This window comes from Propithecus coquereli, unplaced genomic scaffold, assembly GCF_000956105.1.
Source record: "Propithecus coquereli isolate 6110/MARCELLA unplaced genomic scaffold, Pcoq_1.0 Scaffold589, whole genome shotgun sequence".
In the NCBI taxonomy this organism is placed as follows: domain Eukaryota; kingdom Metazoa; phylum Chordata; class Mammalia; order Primates; family Indriidae; genus Propithecus; species Propithecus coquereli.
In genome coordinates this window covers 61,118-77,457 of record NW_012151829.1, presented here as the reverse complement: position 1 = coordinate 77,457, position 16,340 = coordinate 61,118, and the positions used below count along the sequence as shown (strand labels likewise).

The following is a 16,340-nucleotide window of genomic DNA, read 5'->3' as shown; positions in this document are numbered from 1 at the left end:
TACACTACATACTTCCCTCGGAAGCATCACAGCCTGGTGAGGGAGGCAGTCTGAAAAGCAAGAATCCCTGCACACAATACCTAGTCTCTAAGGGAGATATGAAAGGAGTGTTTATGGAGCACAGAACGAGGGGCCATCTGTGCCCAGGAGGTCTTAGAAAAGGCAAAGGTTGTGGCATGGGGAGAGGGAGTAGGAGGCTTTCCTAGAAGAAAGAGTGCATGTGTGTGAATGTGACTCCATGTTTGTGTCTATGACAGCGTGGCTAGGCATGGCTATGTATGATCTGAGTGTGTACCTGCTTACACAGGCTTACTCATTTAAGTATTAATTTACGTACATGCTGCTGTCAGTGTAGAATGAGTAAGCCTGAAAGTAAAAGAGAATTTGGTGTCACACACACCATAGCAGAATTGGATCTGCCCTGATATGCAACTGCGCATCTCCACCCTCCAACACCAGGGCAACCAGAGACACTTAGTCCCTTTCCACTCTAGCAGCTGCCCATTCTAGAGCTATGGTGATTAGACCCACCAGGTTTTTTCAACCCATCAGTGTGAATGTTTAGCAGTCTAATAGAGCCAGCAAGCTTGTGATAAGTAATGGAGGGTGAGGAGGTACAGGTATCTGTGCGTGTACATCTGTGTGTGGTTGTGCGTGAATGCTTACTGTTGGCTATTTTTAGCCAGACTAGGAAAACCACCCTTCTCCCTTCATCTTCGCCACCTTGGGGAGTTTATCCACTCACCTGTTTCCATTGCCACCCGCAGGAGGCTGGCTTCTGTTTCCACTTAAATGTCCTGGGGATATCTAAAATATACTTCTGTGTTGGGGCTGGGCAGAAGCAAGGCTGTGAAGTGTTGGTGCCCCTATTCCGTGGAGATACTCTCTGCTTTCTCCCACCCCCGCCCCATCCTGGTCCAGGAATCTCCCAGAGGAAGAAGAATATGTGTAAAGGCAAATAGTACTGTGGCAGCTATGACAAAACCCAGAGGGTCACTCTCAGAGGCGAGCTGCTCAACATCCCTCCCCTTGATGATAAAACTATTTGGGGGAAAAAATTGATAAAGGAGGGGAAGTGAGGAATCCTCTTACCCAAATGTTGCCTCAGGGATTGGGAGGTGGGAGTAAGGTGGTAATACTCTTTTATTTCTTTTAAGCTTGAAGATCAAAAAAGCTAAAAATGATCACAAATAATATGTAATTGATGGTAACTAACATTATCCCTATAAAGTTGCAAAATCATTGAACTAGATTTTCCTTTTTGTTATAAACTGTATAAATTCAGGGCCATGGGGTCATGTAAGGCAAAGGCTTTATGTGCTGAAGTACACAGGTGATCTGTGTGTGTTTACATCTTAGCCCAATGCACTTCCACACATCTAAATGTATTTGCATGTAAAGACCAGCAAGAATAAAGTGCAATAATCAGCACATGTAATATGTCATATTTTAACTTGAATGAATGAATGGGTGAAGAGAAAAACAAACATATGCAGAAACGTAGAATTGTCTCATATAGTAGTCCCTGTCCCTGAATGCATGGATTCTTTTTCTAGTTCCATCAATGATTTAATCTATTGAAAAGTTCTTATCATCTATTGATAAGACAGATGATAGCAGGTTATCTCTCAAAAATATTAACGTGCTTAATCACACCTTGTTGAAGTGTCTTTTAATATCTAAGTGTTCTTTAATAAGTGTAAGCTGTTGCATGTCTGGATACTTTATATTCATTGTAGCATCTTATATATTTCCATGTTCTGGACACAAATATTTTTCTAAACATTAAGGAAAGATGCCAGTTTGTTATATGCCAGGGGAATTTTTCCATTGTCACTATATTATTTATTTGCACTTAAATACTGCATCACTAATCTGAAAGAGAAATCGCCTGATTATAGCTAGAGACTCTGTTTAAAGGCTAAGGTCTCTATCATGGACTGCTTTCAACTGTTATATTTTATGGCACAGATTCAGTGGGAATCTGATCTGCTAAAATATTTGGGCTGTGAAAACTCCCACACTGTGACAGATGTCAAGTCCAATTAAGTGACTCATGTCCAGGTTTCTGTCCAATAGGATTTCCCATTAAATATCAATTTAGAGGGGAAAAAAAATTCCATCCCCTGTCTTAAGCCTTTATCTCTTCCACCATCTCCAGGCTGAATCAATTGGTACCAGGAGAGCCAAGAAGCCACACGCGCATCTCTGCCTCTTAGCTCTGGCTCTCCCACCCTCTCCCTTTCTTTCTCTGCTTCCCCGTCACTGTTACTTCAGGAGACGTTCACTTTCATCAACCTTTCTCCAAGCATCTCCAAGCCACTGATATATATATTTTGCTACAAGGTAAAGAGAGGAGGGGGTGGGGATGGGGGAATATAACCACACCTCGACAGACTCTGGAACTGGAAAATAGGTGTCTGTTTATACAGCATACAAATAAATGAGGAAAGAGGAAGAGGCAACCTTAGCTCCGAGTTACAGTATTGTGTTCCTGGGAACAGGGGAGACATCAGCTGAACAAAGCCTTATCTCAAAAAAAAAATCACTTATGAGCAAGATCATATCTCTGCCCTGCACTTCCCAGTTTCTGCTCAGCTGTATTAAGGGAAGGAAAGGAGTCCTGCAGGAGCAGAATCTTATCTTAACCATCTTTCTTATTGATTATTCCGCTATTAGAAAGTGGAGGAATCAGCCCTTTGATGTGATTGTGTTTATCTCTGCATCTCTTTTGTTATTTATAGAGATCTAAAAGAGGAAAGAGGCACGAGACTTTTCAACACGTCGTTTAAAAAATCAACAACGAATTTCTTGAAATGTTTGAGAACAATTAAAAGGAAAAGGCGTTTTTGATCTACTAAGTGAACAATCATTCACATCGTCCACATCCTGAGATATTATCATCCCTCGCTGTGGACACTAGCGAGATGACAGCTGCTTTTTCATTTTTGAATGTAATAAATATTTGCTGCTTTTAACATTTTCCGGAATTTCTCCTCGCTATTCCCTGGAATTTTAACTCTAAAAGATTGGAGAAAAGATTATCGAAAAGGCTTTTGCAAGGTAAGACTCCTTTAAATCATTTTTTTTCTAGCTTGAAACTAAGTTTGATTATTCATATTGCATTTACAGATGCATTCCAGTCCATAGCTAAAGAGATAAAATGCATACACGACATACTATATATGAATATTTTTAAAACATATCTGGAGGAGAATTTAACATGCTTTGAGGGCAACCCAGGAACTTTTTACCCGAACTACAACTATGTCTTGGCTTATTGTGTTTTTCCATTACCCACCTATTTATTTCTGCCCTTTCATGCCGACTGTGTACGTGCAAGTTGTTCTACTTATAAATGAACCCGAGAAAAGCCCGTGGGGAGTCCCATGCAGTTTACTTGGAGCATTTGTTTTTATTTTGCCTTAGAGGACCTGTTTTCCTCGCAGGGAAATGAAAGCTGTTTTGGAGCCCAGTTCGCTCCTAAGCAAGTGCAGTGCTGCGAACCGATCACACGCTTTTGTTTCTCTAGGAGCAAACCCTCCTACACGTCGCCGACGCAGATTTCTCCCGCGCCCAGCGTCGCAGGGGAGGCACACGCCGGGGGCCCCGGGTTGGCAGCCGGGCCCTCCCTCCCGACGCCCGCAGGCGCGGCGCGCAGCCCCTGCCAACCCCCTTCTAGAAGCCTGAATTCCCCCGGAGCCCAGCGGTTCCGAGCGGTCCCCTCCCAGAAGGCGCACGGTCGGGGCTGGTCCTGCAGCCCCCCGGGAAAAGACTGGCTAGCTGGCTTTTCCAAGAGGGCATAGGCAGAGGAAGGCTGAGCACGGACACGCCCGGCCTTGGCCAGGCCGCCCGGGGACAGCGGCAGGCTGCGAGCTCAGGTCCCTGGAGCGCCCGAACTTTGCCAGCGGAGCTGCAGCTCGTGCCGGCGCAACACGCGCGGCAGCGGCTCCTCCCGGCCCGCCGCGGGCCCTTCCCTTCCCTCTCCAGACTGTCCGCCCGCAGCGACCCGGCCGCCAGCATTTTCCCGTGAGGTGGTCGGCAGTCTGCCGGGCGCATTGTCTTATCCACGTCGCCGCGTCCCTAGGTCCCCTATGTGTGTGGCTGTCTGGGTGACAGATGGTGCTCTGGAAGCCTGCGAGGGCAGAGTCAATTTTCTTTTGAAAGGAGCCTGCACGTTTTAGTCATTTCTTTATTATTTCGGAGAAGCGCAAGGGGGACGAGGAACCTCCCCACTCTCCGCCTGCGCTCAGGGATGGGGGTTCCTGTCCGCCCGCATCCCAGCGCGGGGCGCCCCCGGCGCAGCGCCAGACCAGCGCCAGGCCCTCGGGCGCCGCGGTTTGTCCACTCCTCGCCCGAGGCCCTCGGGGCAGAAAGTGCGGTCTGCTCGTCCCCGCCCCCGTTAAAACCCAGATGCATCCACCGTTCGCAATCATTCGTTTGTCTGGCAAAGGGATGAAGTGAGGGAGGCGGAATAGCACAGGTGGTATTTGGCCGGAGGAGACAGAAGCCCAGTCACGGCTCTGCAGGCCGCGGTCCTCCGGCAGGCCCCGGGCCACAGGCCAGCCTTGGTCCCCTGCAGGCCGAGGTGTCGGGTCCGCAATGCGGCCAGGCCCAAGCCGCGACCTGGCTGGCTCGCGCGCGGTGGGGAGGCGCGGGGCTCACGTCCTCCCTCCCGGCGCGGCGGCCTGCGGGGGGGAGAAGGCCCGGGGCGCGCGTCCGCCGGGAGGGCCGACGTGGTAGGCCCTCGCCCGCCATCCTTCACAGCGAAGGAAGGCCCCGATTCCTTTTATCGATTGCTTTTCTGACTCCCCCCTCAGCCTCCAAAATGATGCTGAGCCCGGACCAAGCTGCAGACTCGGACCACCCCAGCTCGGCGCACTCGGACCCGGAGTCGCTGGGCGGCACGGACACCAAGGTGCTGGGCAGCGTGTCGGACCTGGAGCCGGTGGAGGAGGCCGAGGGCGACGGCAAGGGCGGCAGCCGGGCCGCGCTCTACCCGCACCCGCAGCAGCTGAGCCGCGAGGAGAAGCGTCGCCGCCGGCGCGCCACGGCCAAGTACCGCTCGGCCCACGCCACCCGCGAGCGCATCCGCGTGGAGGCCTTCAACCTGGCCTTCGCCGAGCTCCGCAAACTGCTGCCCACGCTGCCCCCGGACAAGAAGCTCTCCAAGATCGAGATCCTGCGCCTGGCCATCTGCTACATCTCCTATCTCAACCACGTCCTGGACGTGTAGGGCGCGGGGCGGCGCGGGAGGCCGCCTGTACCCGCGTCCGCGAAACGCTGCGGACCTGGGCGGCTGCTGCGGGGATCGCAGAGGCGGCGGTGGCCCAGCGGGACGGCAGCCGCAAGAGACTCGGATGGGGGAAGAATCTCGCAACCTGTTCTCCCTGGTCAGCCGGGCAACGAGGGAAGGTTTCCGAAGCTGGGAGGTGGGGCTGTCTGGCGAGCCCCGGGGCTCGCAGGGGGCATTTTCCAGGCCAGGAGAACCTCCTGGAGGCACCGGAGATGAACTGCCTCCGGGCCTCCCCTTGGTGTGTTAGGATCCCTTTAAGGGTTGTTGCTTTAACGCACTGGAGACTTTGAGTTCTCCTACTTTTATCTCCCGCAGATCTTCGTGTTTTGAAAGAACGAGGGCAGAAGCTCAGAGTATATAGGCTCATAACTTCAGACTATCTGGAATTTTTCTAATTGACAAATCACCAAGCATTGGGGAGGAGGGGAGAGGAAGGAATCTCTTCCATATAGAGATTTTAGGCACAGAAAGGTGGGACAGGAAACTTTCCACTCTGTTGTGAAAAGACAGATTATATTAGAATCCAAATAAACCTTGAATATTTGGTAAGGTTAAAAAGACACATTGAGATCAAATAGACACACTGGAGGAGGATTCGAGCTTGGTGAGATTTTTATCCCCAAGATATGACACTAAGGTAGACAGGAAAATCCATATTGAAATGGAAAATTTAATATCTGATTACTTTTTCAGGCAAAGTGCCCCGTTATATATCCAAAAACATCTATTTGTGACCTTAAACATGTGGACCCATAGGTGCAGTTAGAAAAAGACAACCTATTTTTATTTATGTTAGAGGGAGTAGAGTATTTTTTTCAAGACATTTATTTTTCAGAGTGGTGATAATTTTACTTTGGATACTCTGTGCCAATTTATTTATAGTCAAGTGTTTACACTTTTTCCCGTGGAATAATGTCTAACTTTTTACGTGTTTGTTGAGATTATACTGTGGTCTTTCATTTTGCTCTAATTATATTGCACTTGTATAACAGATCTCCCACATTCTCCCTGTTTCTAAACATATTTTATATATTAAGATGTTCCTCCTTGAAAGTTTTTTTGTTGTTGTTGTGAGATCAGCAACACTAGCACTTCACTATTATAGTTTTTTAAAAAAAGTAAGTGTGTTATTCTTACCTGTAGTTATGTCTGAAAAGTACTTTACAAACTGTTTATAAGGACAGTAGCTTCTTTGTGTGTGTGTGTGTTTGTGCGTGGGATGATTTTAGGAAATTAAGGTATTTTCCTAAAAAAAAAAAAAAAAGAATTCAGAACTACTTTCCTCTGTGACACCAAAAAGAAAAGTCTATAACCTGAAAATGTTTCATATTCTCAGCTGTGAAACTCTTAACACAAGGAGTGTATTTTAGAGACAAGAGAAAAGAACCACATCTGCTATCCAAAGATTTTAGTCTTTTTCAGGGTTTTTTTGTGTCTCTGTTGCTTTATATGATGCAATATTTTGTAGTGAAAATAGATATAATCTGGTTTCTATCTGACGAGTTTTTCATATCTCATGAATGGTGCGCTGTTTTGCATATAAATAAAGGTATCAAATAAAGTCCTCTCCTTTATTTTAAAAATACTGTCTAAAAATAATGAACGTGCTGGCTGAGCATGAAAGATCTTAGTGGACTCAATTCCTTAGAAAGGAACTAGTAAAAAAAACAAACCTTAACATAAGCATATTTCTGTATTGACATATTTGATGTCCTTTCTAATCTTGGACATGGATCAGGCTATAGGTAGATGCCCCGCATATGATGGTGACATGCTACTCTCCATGAGGAAAAGAAGCATAGTGTTTACATAAAATATTACTTGGATTGTAGATTCTTTTGCTCTAAAAGGGAGCTTAGTAACTCTATAACCCAACCTCTTCAAATTAGAGTTGGGAAACTGAGGCCCAAGGAGTGACCTGCACTAAGTCATATCACTCCTTAATGGCAGTGAGAAGAAGACTCTGATAGATGATGCTCGGTCTTCATGGCACTTATTAAGAACAAGATGTACACTCTAACGTAACACTCAGATGTCTAATCAGTACATAGGTTCAAGACAACATCTGCAAAGAAGAGAAACATATTAAGCCCTGGACCAACCTTGAGATAGAAAGAATGTCATCTACAAAAGCCTATAGCTAGTATAAAAATGTGAAATATACTGTCTTCAAGCAGAAGATGTAAATAACTTAAAAACTATATGTACACACACATATATAGAATATTATGAACTCTGAGTCTATATCACACCAAGTCTCTGGTTTCAGAGTAATTGCAATTATGTGGATGCTTGGTATTATGAATATAAAATGTCTGTGGGATTGCAAGTGTTTTTCACTTTTCACCCAGGTATCACAGATACCTGATAAGTAGAACTTCATTCTCTTCTTTATATACAGGTGCATAGTAGGAAAACATTTCCTAGGATGTGAAAAAGAACAGCGCCTTCCTTTGCCTTGTATCTGAACAGTGTCCTGGCCACTACAGCAATGGCTGGTTACTCTCTGACCAGCAAAGACACATGCGTGCCTGTAGGTGTTCTCACCTTGGCAGTGGGGAGAGATGACTACTCCCAGTCCTTATAGCACCTCTCTACTATATGACAGAAAAATGGGCCTTGCTCCTATGCCAAGGACACAAAGTCAACTTGTAACCTCTGGAAACCTTCCAAGGGCCTCCCTTTCCTCGTTTATGAGCCCAACTTCCAACTGACCAATCCAGTCTTCCCATTCATATCTAACAGGGACCTATTAATTCACCTCCCTAGACAAAAGGCCCTTGCTCTTGGATTTAAAGAAAGAGCAGCATCCCTTCCCACCTACACAGCCCATGTGATCCCAGGAGAGAATCTTCACGATGTCATTTCAAGTCAAAGCTGCTGAGCCGCCCTCCAAAGAGAAACGAAGTACGGTGGCACTGTGCTAGGCCAGAGGGTGATGCACTCATCCCCCGAGTGGAGGCAGTGATTGTTCAGCCATGCCTGAGGGAGTAATGGTGATGGTCTAATAATCATGATGGTGGTCATTCATTCTTACATTCAACAGTTGTTTTTTAAGGACCTACTGTGTACCAGGCATCGTTCTAGATGTTAAAAATAGAGCAATACATGAGACAAAGTCTACTGGAGAAGAGCAGTACATTGACAACAAGTAAACAATATTTAATTTTAGATGATGCTGAATGCTCTGAAGAAAAGGCAGGGTACAGAAATAGAGAATAGTAGCTGGAGGTGCTGGTGCAGGTGCTGGGCAGTATCTTAGAGAGGGTTGTAGGGGAATGTAGCCTCTGGGAGGATGCTTAGACCTGCCTAACTATTAATAGTTTCCACAATTGCTACACCTGCACTGCCCTTCCTGTTCAAATCCTGTTAACATGTTCCGAGTGCTCATGCCACCAAAACAGCCCATGTAGATCACTCACCTTAACCCAGCCAGCCCCAGCCTCATCCTTCACCCCCAGCTCAGTGTTTCCTGAGACAGACCCAGAACCACGCTTCTTCCTGCTGCTCCTTCACCTTCTTCTCTCTGTCCCCAGCTGCTCAACGACTCACCAGGGCATCGCTGCTCCCCAGAAAGCCTAGCCCCAGCTGCTCAGTCAACAAGGCCACCTTTGTTGTATATTTCCCTGCCCAGATGGCCTTCTCCTCACTTCTACCAGTGCCTGGAGACTTCCAGAGAGCAAAGGGCAAAAGTCCCGGGCAAGAACCCTTCCCTTCCTGAGCGAGGGCAAGGGGAGGTGCAGTGGCAGGGCATGGGTGGTAGGGCAGAGTGGCAAAGGAAGGGCAGTCAAGGAGAGAGGAAGTAGGTGTGGAGAGGACCGAGGCTGGATGGGGGTGGGGGACCCCAAAGGGAATGCCTGCTTCCCATAAGGACCCTGTTTTGAGGGCTTCCTCCAGTAGCCCTGCCCCATGAACACATGTCACCAGACTGATGTGATGGGGTAAGTAGACAGAGCCAACCTCTGTGATGCCGTGATTTATACAGTTCCCCTCACTACTGTCCGTCTCTGAATACCAATCTTCTTCCCACTGAGGTTTGGGGTGGAAGGGGTAAAGCGGGAGGGGAGAGCCAACACAAGAGCAGTACAACCAATACCCTTTTCCAGGCTTCGATGGGTATCTCATTTACCATTAGTATAGCTAACATGTGTTGAGCGGTGTCCTATATGCTTACTGAGTGAAGTGCTTTGCATGCATTATCTCATGCAATTCTCAAAATGATTCTACGAGGTAAGTACTTTAATGTGTCCATTTAACAGAGGAAGAAACTGAGGCTTAAAGAAATTAACTTGCCCAGGGTCATGAAGCCACATCGTCAGTTTATCAAAGTGCCTGCCCCTACCCATTGTAATCTACATTTGTCCTTTGATAGAGGGGTGGCCGTGCCATGCACAAACCCTACCCTTGGCCCCCACACTGCATCTCTCCATTGTGTGCTTAGGGGAAGCTTCAGCTCCTGCAATGCCATGGAGTACAGGCTCTGAAGTACACAAGGCCACCCAACCAAGCGGACGAGTGGAGGCCGAAACTGAGTGTATGCTCTGCATGCCAACTCAGGTGTGTGCCCTGGCTTGGGGTAAACTGGAGGGAAGAGAGCCTTTTCTACTTTGCAAGAAGACACTATACGCTAGCGGCAGCCCTGGGCCAGCCCCTCCTGAAGGGAGATGGGAACTAACCTGGCGCTGTCCACCTTATTCACCGCCACATGGGTGGGGTGGGCTTCTCAGGCTCCCCACCCACACTCCTGGGTACATGCCGGCCATTCTCACCCTTTCCCTAGAACCATCTTTTACAATTAGCATGCCATTCTCCTGCCTGAAAACTCCTTGTTGCCTATTTAAAAAAAAATAAAATTCAAGTTCCTGATGTGGGCATAGAAATCTTTCACAACCTTGTTCCAGACTATCTCTAGCACCACCTTCAGCCACTCTGCTCTCCCCAAGGTTAAATGTTCCTGCCAAATCTGGTTCTCTTCACTTCCCCAGAGATGCCAGATGCTTTATAACCCGGGCCTTTCTCCTTCCTTTCTCCCTCTGCTTATAACGCTCTCCTCTGACCTTATTTTCCTCCATTCTGACCCAACTCAAATGTAACCAAACACACCTTTGCAAAGCTTTCCCCAATTTCTTTGGGCAGCATTAGCTGCTCTGTCCTCCGAGTCTCAGCATTATACTAGAATTTATCTGTTTCTCCCATCCCTGTGTTTGAGGCCTGAGACTTTGGAGTTCAGGCCCTGGCTCCAACGTATTCTAGATGTATGACATTGAACGTCCTTAAGCCTCTGTTTTCATCTGTAGGATGGGAAAATATATGTATTTGTCTCAAATGCACGTTATGAAGTTTCCATAGGATATTATATAGTGCTATCAGAATAGGAAAACATAGTAAGTGCTCAATAAATGTGAACTACTGTTACCTTTATATTTGTAGTATGCTTAGAAAGTTGTATAGGAGAAACTAAGACTAGTTTTAATTCATTAATGTATTAATGATTTGTGGTTTCTACCAACTGTATCCATCTGCATGTGACACATTACTAACTCTACAAAAAGGCAGACAAAAATAATCCCTGGGCTATAAGACAGAAAACATCATAGGTAAGTCAATAGTGAACCATGGAATAAACCACAAATGCACGTATTTAAAATGATGTACGTGTCCGAAAGCCCCACTCCACTTCATGTTGGAGCCTGGCCTATGCCTTTCTCTTTTCATCTTGGTTTTCCCCATGGCATTGAATGCTGCAGTAGGCACTACAGCAGAGTGGGCAGGAGCACAGACTCTGACAACGCATGCCCGTGTTCCAATCCCAGCTCTCTTACTAACTGGCTGTAGCCTTGAACGAAGTACTCATTTTTGTGCCTCAGTTTTTTCACCTCTAAAATGGGGGAGATATAGTACCTAGCCAGTAGCATTGTCAGGAAGATTAACTTGTTAATTCATGTAAATCACTTAGAACCCTAGCCAGTAGCATTGTTAGAAAGATTAGTTGTTTAATTCATGTAAAGCACTTAGAACTTATCTAGTGCATGGTAAATTCAATAGCACTCACTGTATTAACATTTATGGTAGGCGACCTTTTTAAAAACGGAATTAAACAGCTACATTACTCCTGAGGTAATAGAGAGAGAAACTGTTAGAATTTCCTGTTCAATTTCACTATTTCCAGGTCAGGAGGGAAGTTTTTCATCTTCTCGCTGCACATCTCAGAAAGATATCAGGAGAAGGGGAGATTTTGGGAGCTTCTTGAATAATGAGAAAGGTGGTTTGATTGGTAGGGGTGTGCGTGTGTGTGTGTGTGTGTGTGTGTGTGTGTGTGTGTGTAGGTGTCTTCCGTGAGATCTCCTGGGGTCAGGATGGGATAACCAGAAGGAAAAGGCCATCAGGGTCAGTCTGCTAGAGAGGGACACAGGGTCAGACTGACTGAAGCGATGGGGAGGAAAGAAATTCCCTCCAGAGATGACTCCGTGGAGCAACACCCAGGCGTTGGTCAGAAGTGAGAAAATCTAGAGAATGTTCCTGGAGCTGGCAGGAGGGTGTTGTGCTGGAGGGGGGAGCTCTGTGGAGGCCTCAGCACAGGTGTGAGCTGACTGGCGCCTGGTGAGTAAAAGTCAATCAGCATGAATTTTCTGAGCAACTACATTTTTTAAAACACTCTTATGCAAAAATTTTAAAACATCTACAAAAGCCAAGAAAATAGTAAAATGGATTTTAATATACCTAGCACCCACCTTCAATATGTACATTTCATGTATACTCTTACCCTCTGTCTCCCACTAAGCCTTAGGACTTTTTGAAGCAAATCTCAAACATCACATCATTTTATCCATAAAAACATCAGTAAGCATCTCTTAAAAGATAAAGACTCTTTTTTTTTTTCTTTTAACACTACAAATATACCATAATCACAGTGAAACAAATGAACAGCATTTCCTGAAAATCATCTGTGAGCACTTATATTTTGAGGGCAATGTCACAGCTGGTCTGACCCACCTTTCTGATGACCCTTTTCCTTCAGCAGTCGGATGCTCTTTCTGGTCATCCTTCTTCTACTTTAAAAACTCACCTGCTGCCCTCCTTGTCCTCCTTAACCTTGGCACTTTCTTGTACACACATGTTAGACATGAGTGCCCCCCTTGCCACCCGCCCCTGCCCTGCCATGGGTGGGCATAACAGAAGGCCATTCCACAGTCCAAAGCTGCCCGGCAGGGTGTGTGTGGGTGGCTGGCAGTTGGTGGCTGGCTAAAACTACAGCCGAGGGTAAAGGAGACGGTAGCAGGGATCACTGGAACATGCTAGAGTGGACACACTACCAGAGCCCAAATATGCAGATTTTAAAGATTAATGAAAAAATTAGGTGGGGCCTCTTAGCCATTAGTCAGGCACTGGAGTCACGAGATGACCTGGAGTAGGAGGCTCTCTGGGGTCTTGGGAGTGAGGACCTGCTAGCGCTCCCTGACAGCAGCCTGGAGGCCTGAGGGTCATTAATAACCATAACAAGTGCCTCTTGTATGAGCTTTTCAGTTCTGGAAGCTCCATGACATATGCTAACCATGTGAGTCCCTCACACCCCTGGAACAGAGGGTAACACTCATACTCTGAGTGGTTAAGTGACGTGCTCACAGTCTAACACACCCTTCTGGGGTGGAGCCACCTAGAAACATTTTAATACCCGTCCTGTGCTTGTTCTGCACATAGACCTCACGCTGTCTACCCTGGGTTGTAGCCCGGGGGCTGATAATAGTATCTGCAAAAACAACTGCTCAGGCAGAGCGCTTACCCTGTGCCAGGCACTTTCTCTTATTAACTCATTTAATCCTCTAAAAACTCAGTGAAGTAGAAGGTTATTATTATTCCTAAATTACAGATGAGGACACAGAGAAGTTAGGTAACACACCTGAGGTCACATTGCTAGTAAGGATTTAGACGGGAAAATGAACCTGAAGGGCAATACAATTCAAAAGCTTATGCTTTGATAAAAGGAAAAAAGTACAAGTTTCTTTTTTTACTAAATTAAAAAAAACACAAAACTATAGCAATTGAAAATTTGAACAAATTTTCTGTTAAGCAGCCCAGGCCCTGGACTAGACATTGGCCTGGCCCTTTGGACTTGTCCTCTCATGCCACAAGGACAGATCTTAACATCACAAAGAGGTGAAGCAGGTGAAGAAGGCATCGTGGGGCTGTGGTTCTGCGTGTGACTTTAGGAGGTTTCTTGCTGACAACATCAGGCCTTAGTGCCCTGGATCAAGGCTCAGGAGGATCCAGAATGAGTCACTATCGAAAGATGATCCTGATAACAATTAGACTTGGGGAAATATGCAGAAAGTCTTAGTGGTTAGTGCCCTTGTGCAATTCTAATAAATAGAAAAAGAAATGAGTGCTATCCTTAATAGAGAGGCTACATGTGGCCACTAAGAGCCATACGCAAAGAAAATGATCCCATCCAGGGATGCACATCTATTGTCTGGTGGGTGTGCCAGATGCCACGTGGGCCAACAGCCCTCAGACACACACCTGCAGATCTCCGATCACCTTGCTGTTTCTACCTAGCTCCATTTCTCATCTTTGCTACCAGTACAGCCTAATGATGCCAGGCACTTGTGATGTGGTGTGAGTGGAAGGAAATGCTGCTTAGTGCAATAATAGCTAATTATTATTATTATTTTTTAAGTTAAAACCTGAAAATTAAAGTTTCAGGCGATGTTTACTAGTTGGAACTTAAGTTGTTTGATGGCCTGGGTTTGCGGGCAGAAGGCGGGCGTTCGGCGTGGGCTCGCAGCCTGTGTTCCTCTCCCCGTCGTATTTGCATGTGCGCCCGGATTTGTCTTTGGCTTCTCGTACGGTTTGGGATGAGACCCTCGCGTCCCAGGGGAGGGGGGCAGGTGTTGCTCCAGTCGAGCGAATGGAACCAAATTACAGGCCCGTCTGTCACCTCCTCTGGGAGAAGGTGAGGGGGGGGCTGGGAGCGGGGACGGGGACAGGGGAGGGTGGACAGGGAGGAAAAGGGAGGGGAGCGGCCAGTCGCGGCGGAGAGCAGGAAACCCAGCCTGTGCCCGGCTGCGCCTCCTCTGCCAGGCGCGCAGTCGTGGGACACCCAGCGTGCAGGGCTGCGCCCCGGGGACGTGCGCGGGGGTGAGAGGCGGGGGCCAGCCGCCCTCGCTGGGCGCTCCTGTGCTGCGACGGTGCGTCACGCTGGAATTGGTTTTCACTAAATGGACTGATACATTTTCCGACTGCCCTGACTTGGGGGCTGTGTCTCTACTCTGCTGAAAACAGGAACATCCAACAGATCCATTTACCTTAGTCTTTTAGTTTAGAATAACTTGCTCACTCATACACGCACACACAAACTTCAATTAATTTGCACGTGCAGACACAGCGTGCACTGCCGGGACTTTAGCCCTGGGTGGACACAGCCACTGCACCTCTGAATCGTCCTTCAGTGAGAGAGGGTTAGCGCTGACACCGCAGTGGAGATGCCACGCAGCTTCGTCAACGTGTGGAAGTTGCTCTGAGGCTGCCAGCTATAACCAGATATAACGATGAACATTTTGCTGTCTGGGGCTGTCCCCAGAGATCATCCTTCTACTGAAGGCCCCAGTGGGGCACAACAGTGTTATTCTAAGCTACCTGAGAAAAATATAAACAGATAATGTGGGCCCTTTGTAGCAAACAGTGGACAGGAATAATAAATCGCCATCATTTTGCCTTCTCTTGTAAATGGAATGGTACAAAGAATACAGGAGAGAATGAGGAGAAAAATCACATCTCAAACCAGATGGAGAGTGGTTCTGATAAGAAACGAATTCTTGTCGAATTCTCCAGGCTTGTATGGAGAAAACAGTGTTTCATATGCCTCATTCTTTCTCCCTTCGTCTGGGGTGGGAAAGGTTAAAGAAATTGTCAGTTCCTACCAGCTTTTACAATAAGCAAAGAACTGAGGCATAGAGCAATGATGGACTGCGGACGCAAGAAGAGACAGATTTCTTCCTTTTTTCTTTGACGATAAAATGATTGGCAGAGATAATTCCCCATGTGAGAGAAAAAAGAATTGCTAGCACATAATGGGCCGTGTTTAGATTGTGGCGATGAGGCTGTCCATCCCACATCAAGTGACGACGGAAAAGGGAAACATTAATTCCATTAACCAGCTGTTGTTGCCGTTAGGTGCCCAAATACCCAGATGTTTGGGAAACATCTGGGTATTTGACAGCATGTTTTTACTGTACATCCAGATGTTTGGCATTGTGTAGACAAAGATCAAATCTAGCCACAGAAAAGAAAAATCACTAACCGGGAAGAGGGAAGCCAAGAGTTGGTTAAGAGGACAGCAAGAAGGGGAATTGAGTGGTGACGGGAGAAGAAAAAGAGAAATTAAAGGAAAAAAATTATGTAAAGAGAGGTAAAAAATAAAAGGAAGTCAATTTACAAGAAGGGAACAACTCTTAATTTCTCCATAGCCCATGCTTTGGCCTCATTTTTTCTGGCTCCGTGAAAGCGTTTCTGCTTGTCCAGGCCTGAGTGACTGATGGGGAAGAGAAACTCACCAGCGGACCCAGAGAAGCATCCTTGGCCCAGGCATTAGGCTGGTCCAGGGAGGGCAGCTGTGTGTCTGTGAAGAGGGGAGGCCACAGTGGAGAAGGGATTAGTGTATTGGAAGGATATACTTTCACCACACACAGGAGTGAAAAGTCAAAATTCCAGACAAGGATATCCACATTAAGCAAAGCACTGAAATGTCTTGATTAGTCAACTTTGTTTCCAGTTATCAATCAGGATGTTGAGCTTGGTAAGGACAGAGCTGACAATGGTGTAACAGAAGGAAAAGGTAATTGAGTGGGGGAAGCTTGTGTAGTTTGGTGACAGATTTAGAGGAGGGGACATGATGTGATTGAGGTGACGGTGGGAGTAAGTGTTAGGCTTTCAGAACAGCTCACAAAGGCGCCTGTAATTCCCAAGCTGTCTGTTATCTATGAAATGCAAATCAGGAGGGGAGTGACATCATGTCGGATTATGGCCACAGGGAGTAATTATTTAGACA

General features: G+C 46.7%; 1 protein-coding gene across 1 annotated transcript; it reads left to right on the top strand.

The window, feature by feature from the left end:
• The first annotated feature begins 2,169 nt into the window (after nt 1-2,169).
• NHLH2 (nescient helix loop helix 2) lies at nt 2,170-5,370 on the top strand. Its single transcript, XM_012658465.1, has 3 exons — nt 2,170-2,346; nt 2,747-3,063; nt 4,821-5,370. The coding sequence occupies exon 3, from the start codon at nt 4,829-4,831 to the stop codon at nt 5,234-5,236; it is 408 nt and encodes a 135-aa protein (XP_012513919.1). The 5' UTR covers nt 2,170-2,346; nt 2,747-3,063; nt 4,821-4,828; the 3' UTR covers nt 5,237-5,370.
• The last annotated feature ends 10,970 nt before the right edge of the window (nt 5,371-16,340 follow it).

Bases quoted from the DNA above. Each gene is read 5' to 3' on its own strand.
- NHLH2 (XM_012658465.1), top strand. From the start codon at position 4,829: ATGATGCTGAGCCCGGACCAAGCTGCAGACTCGGACCACCCCAGCTCG.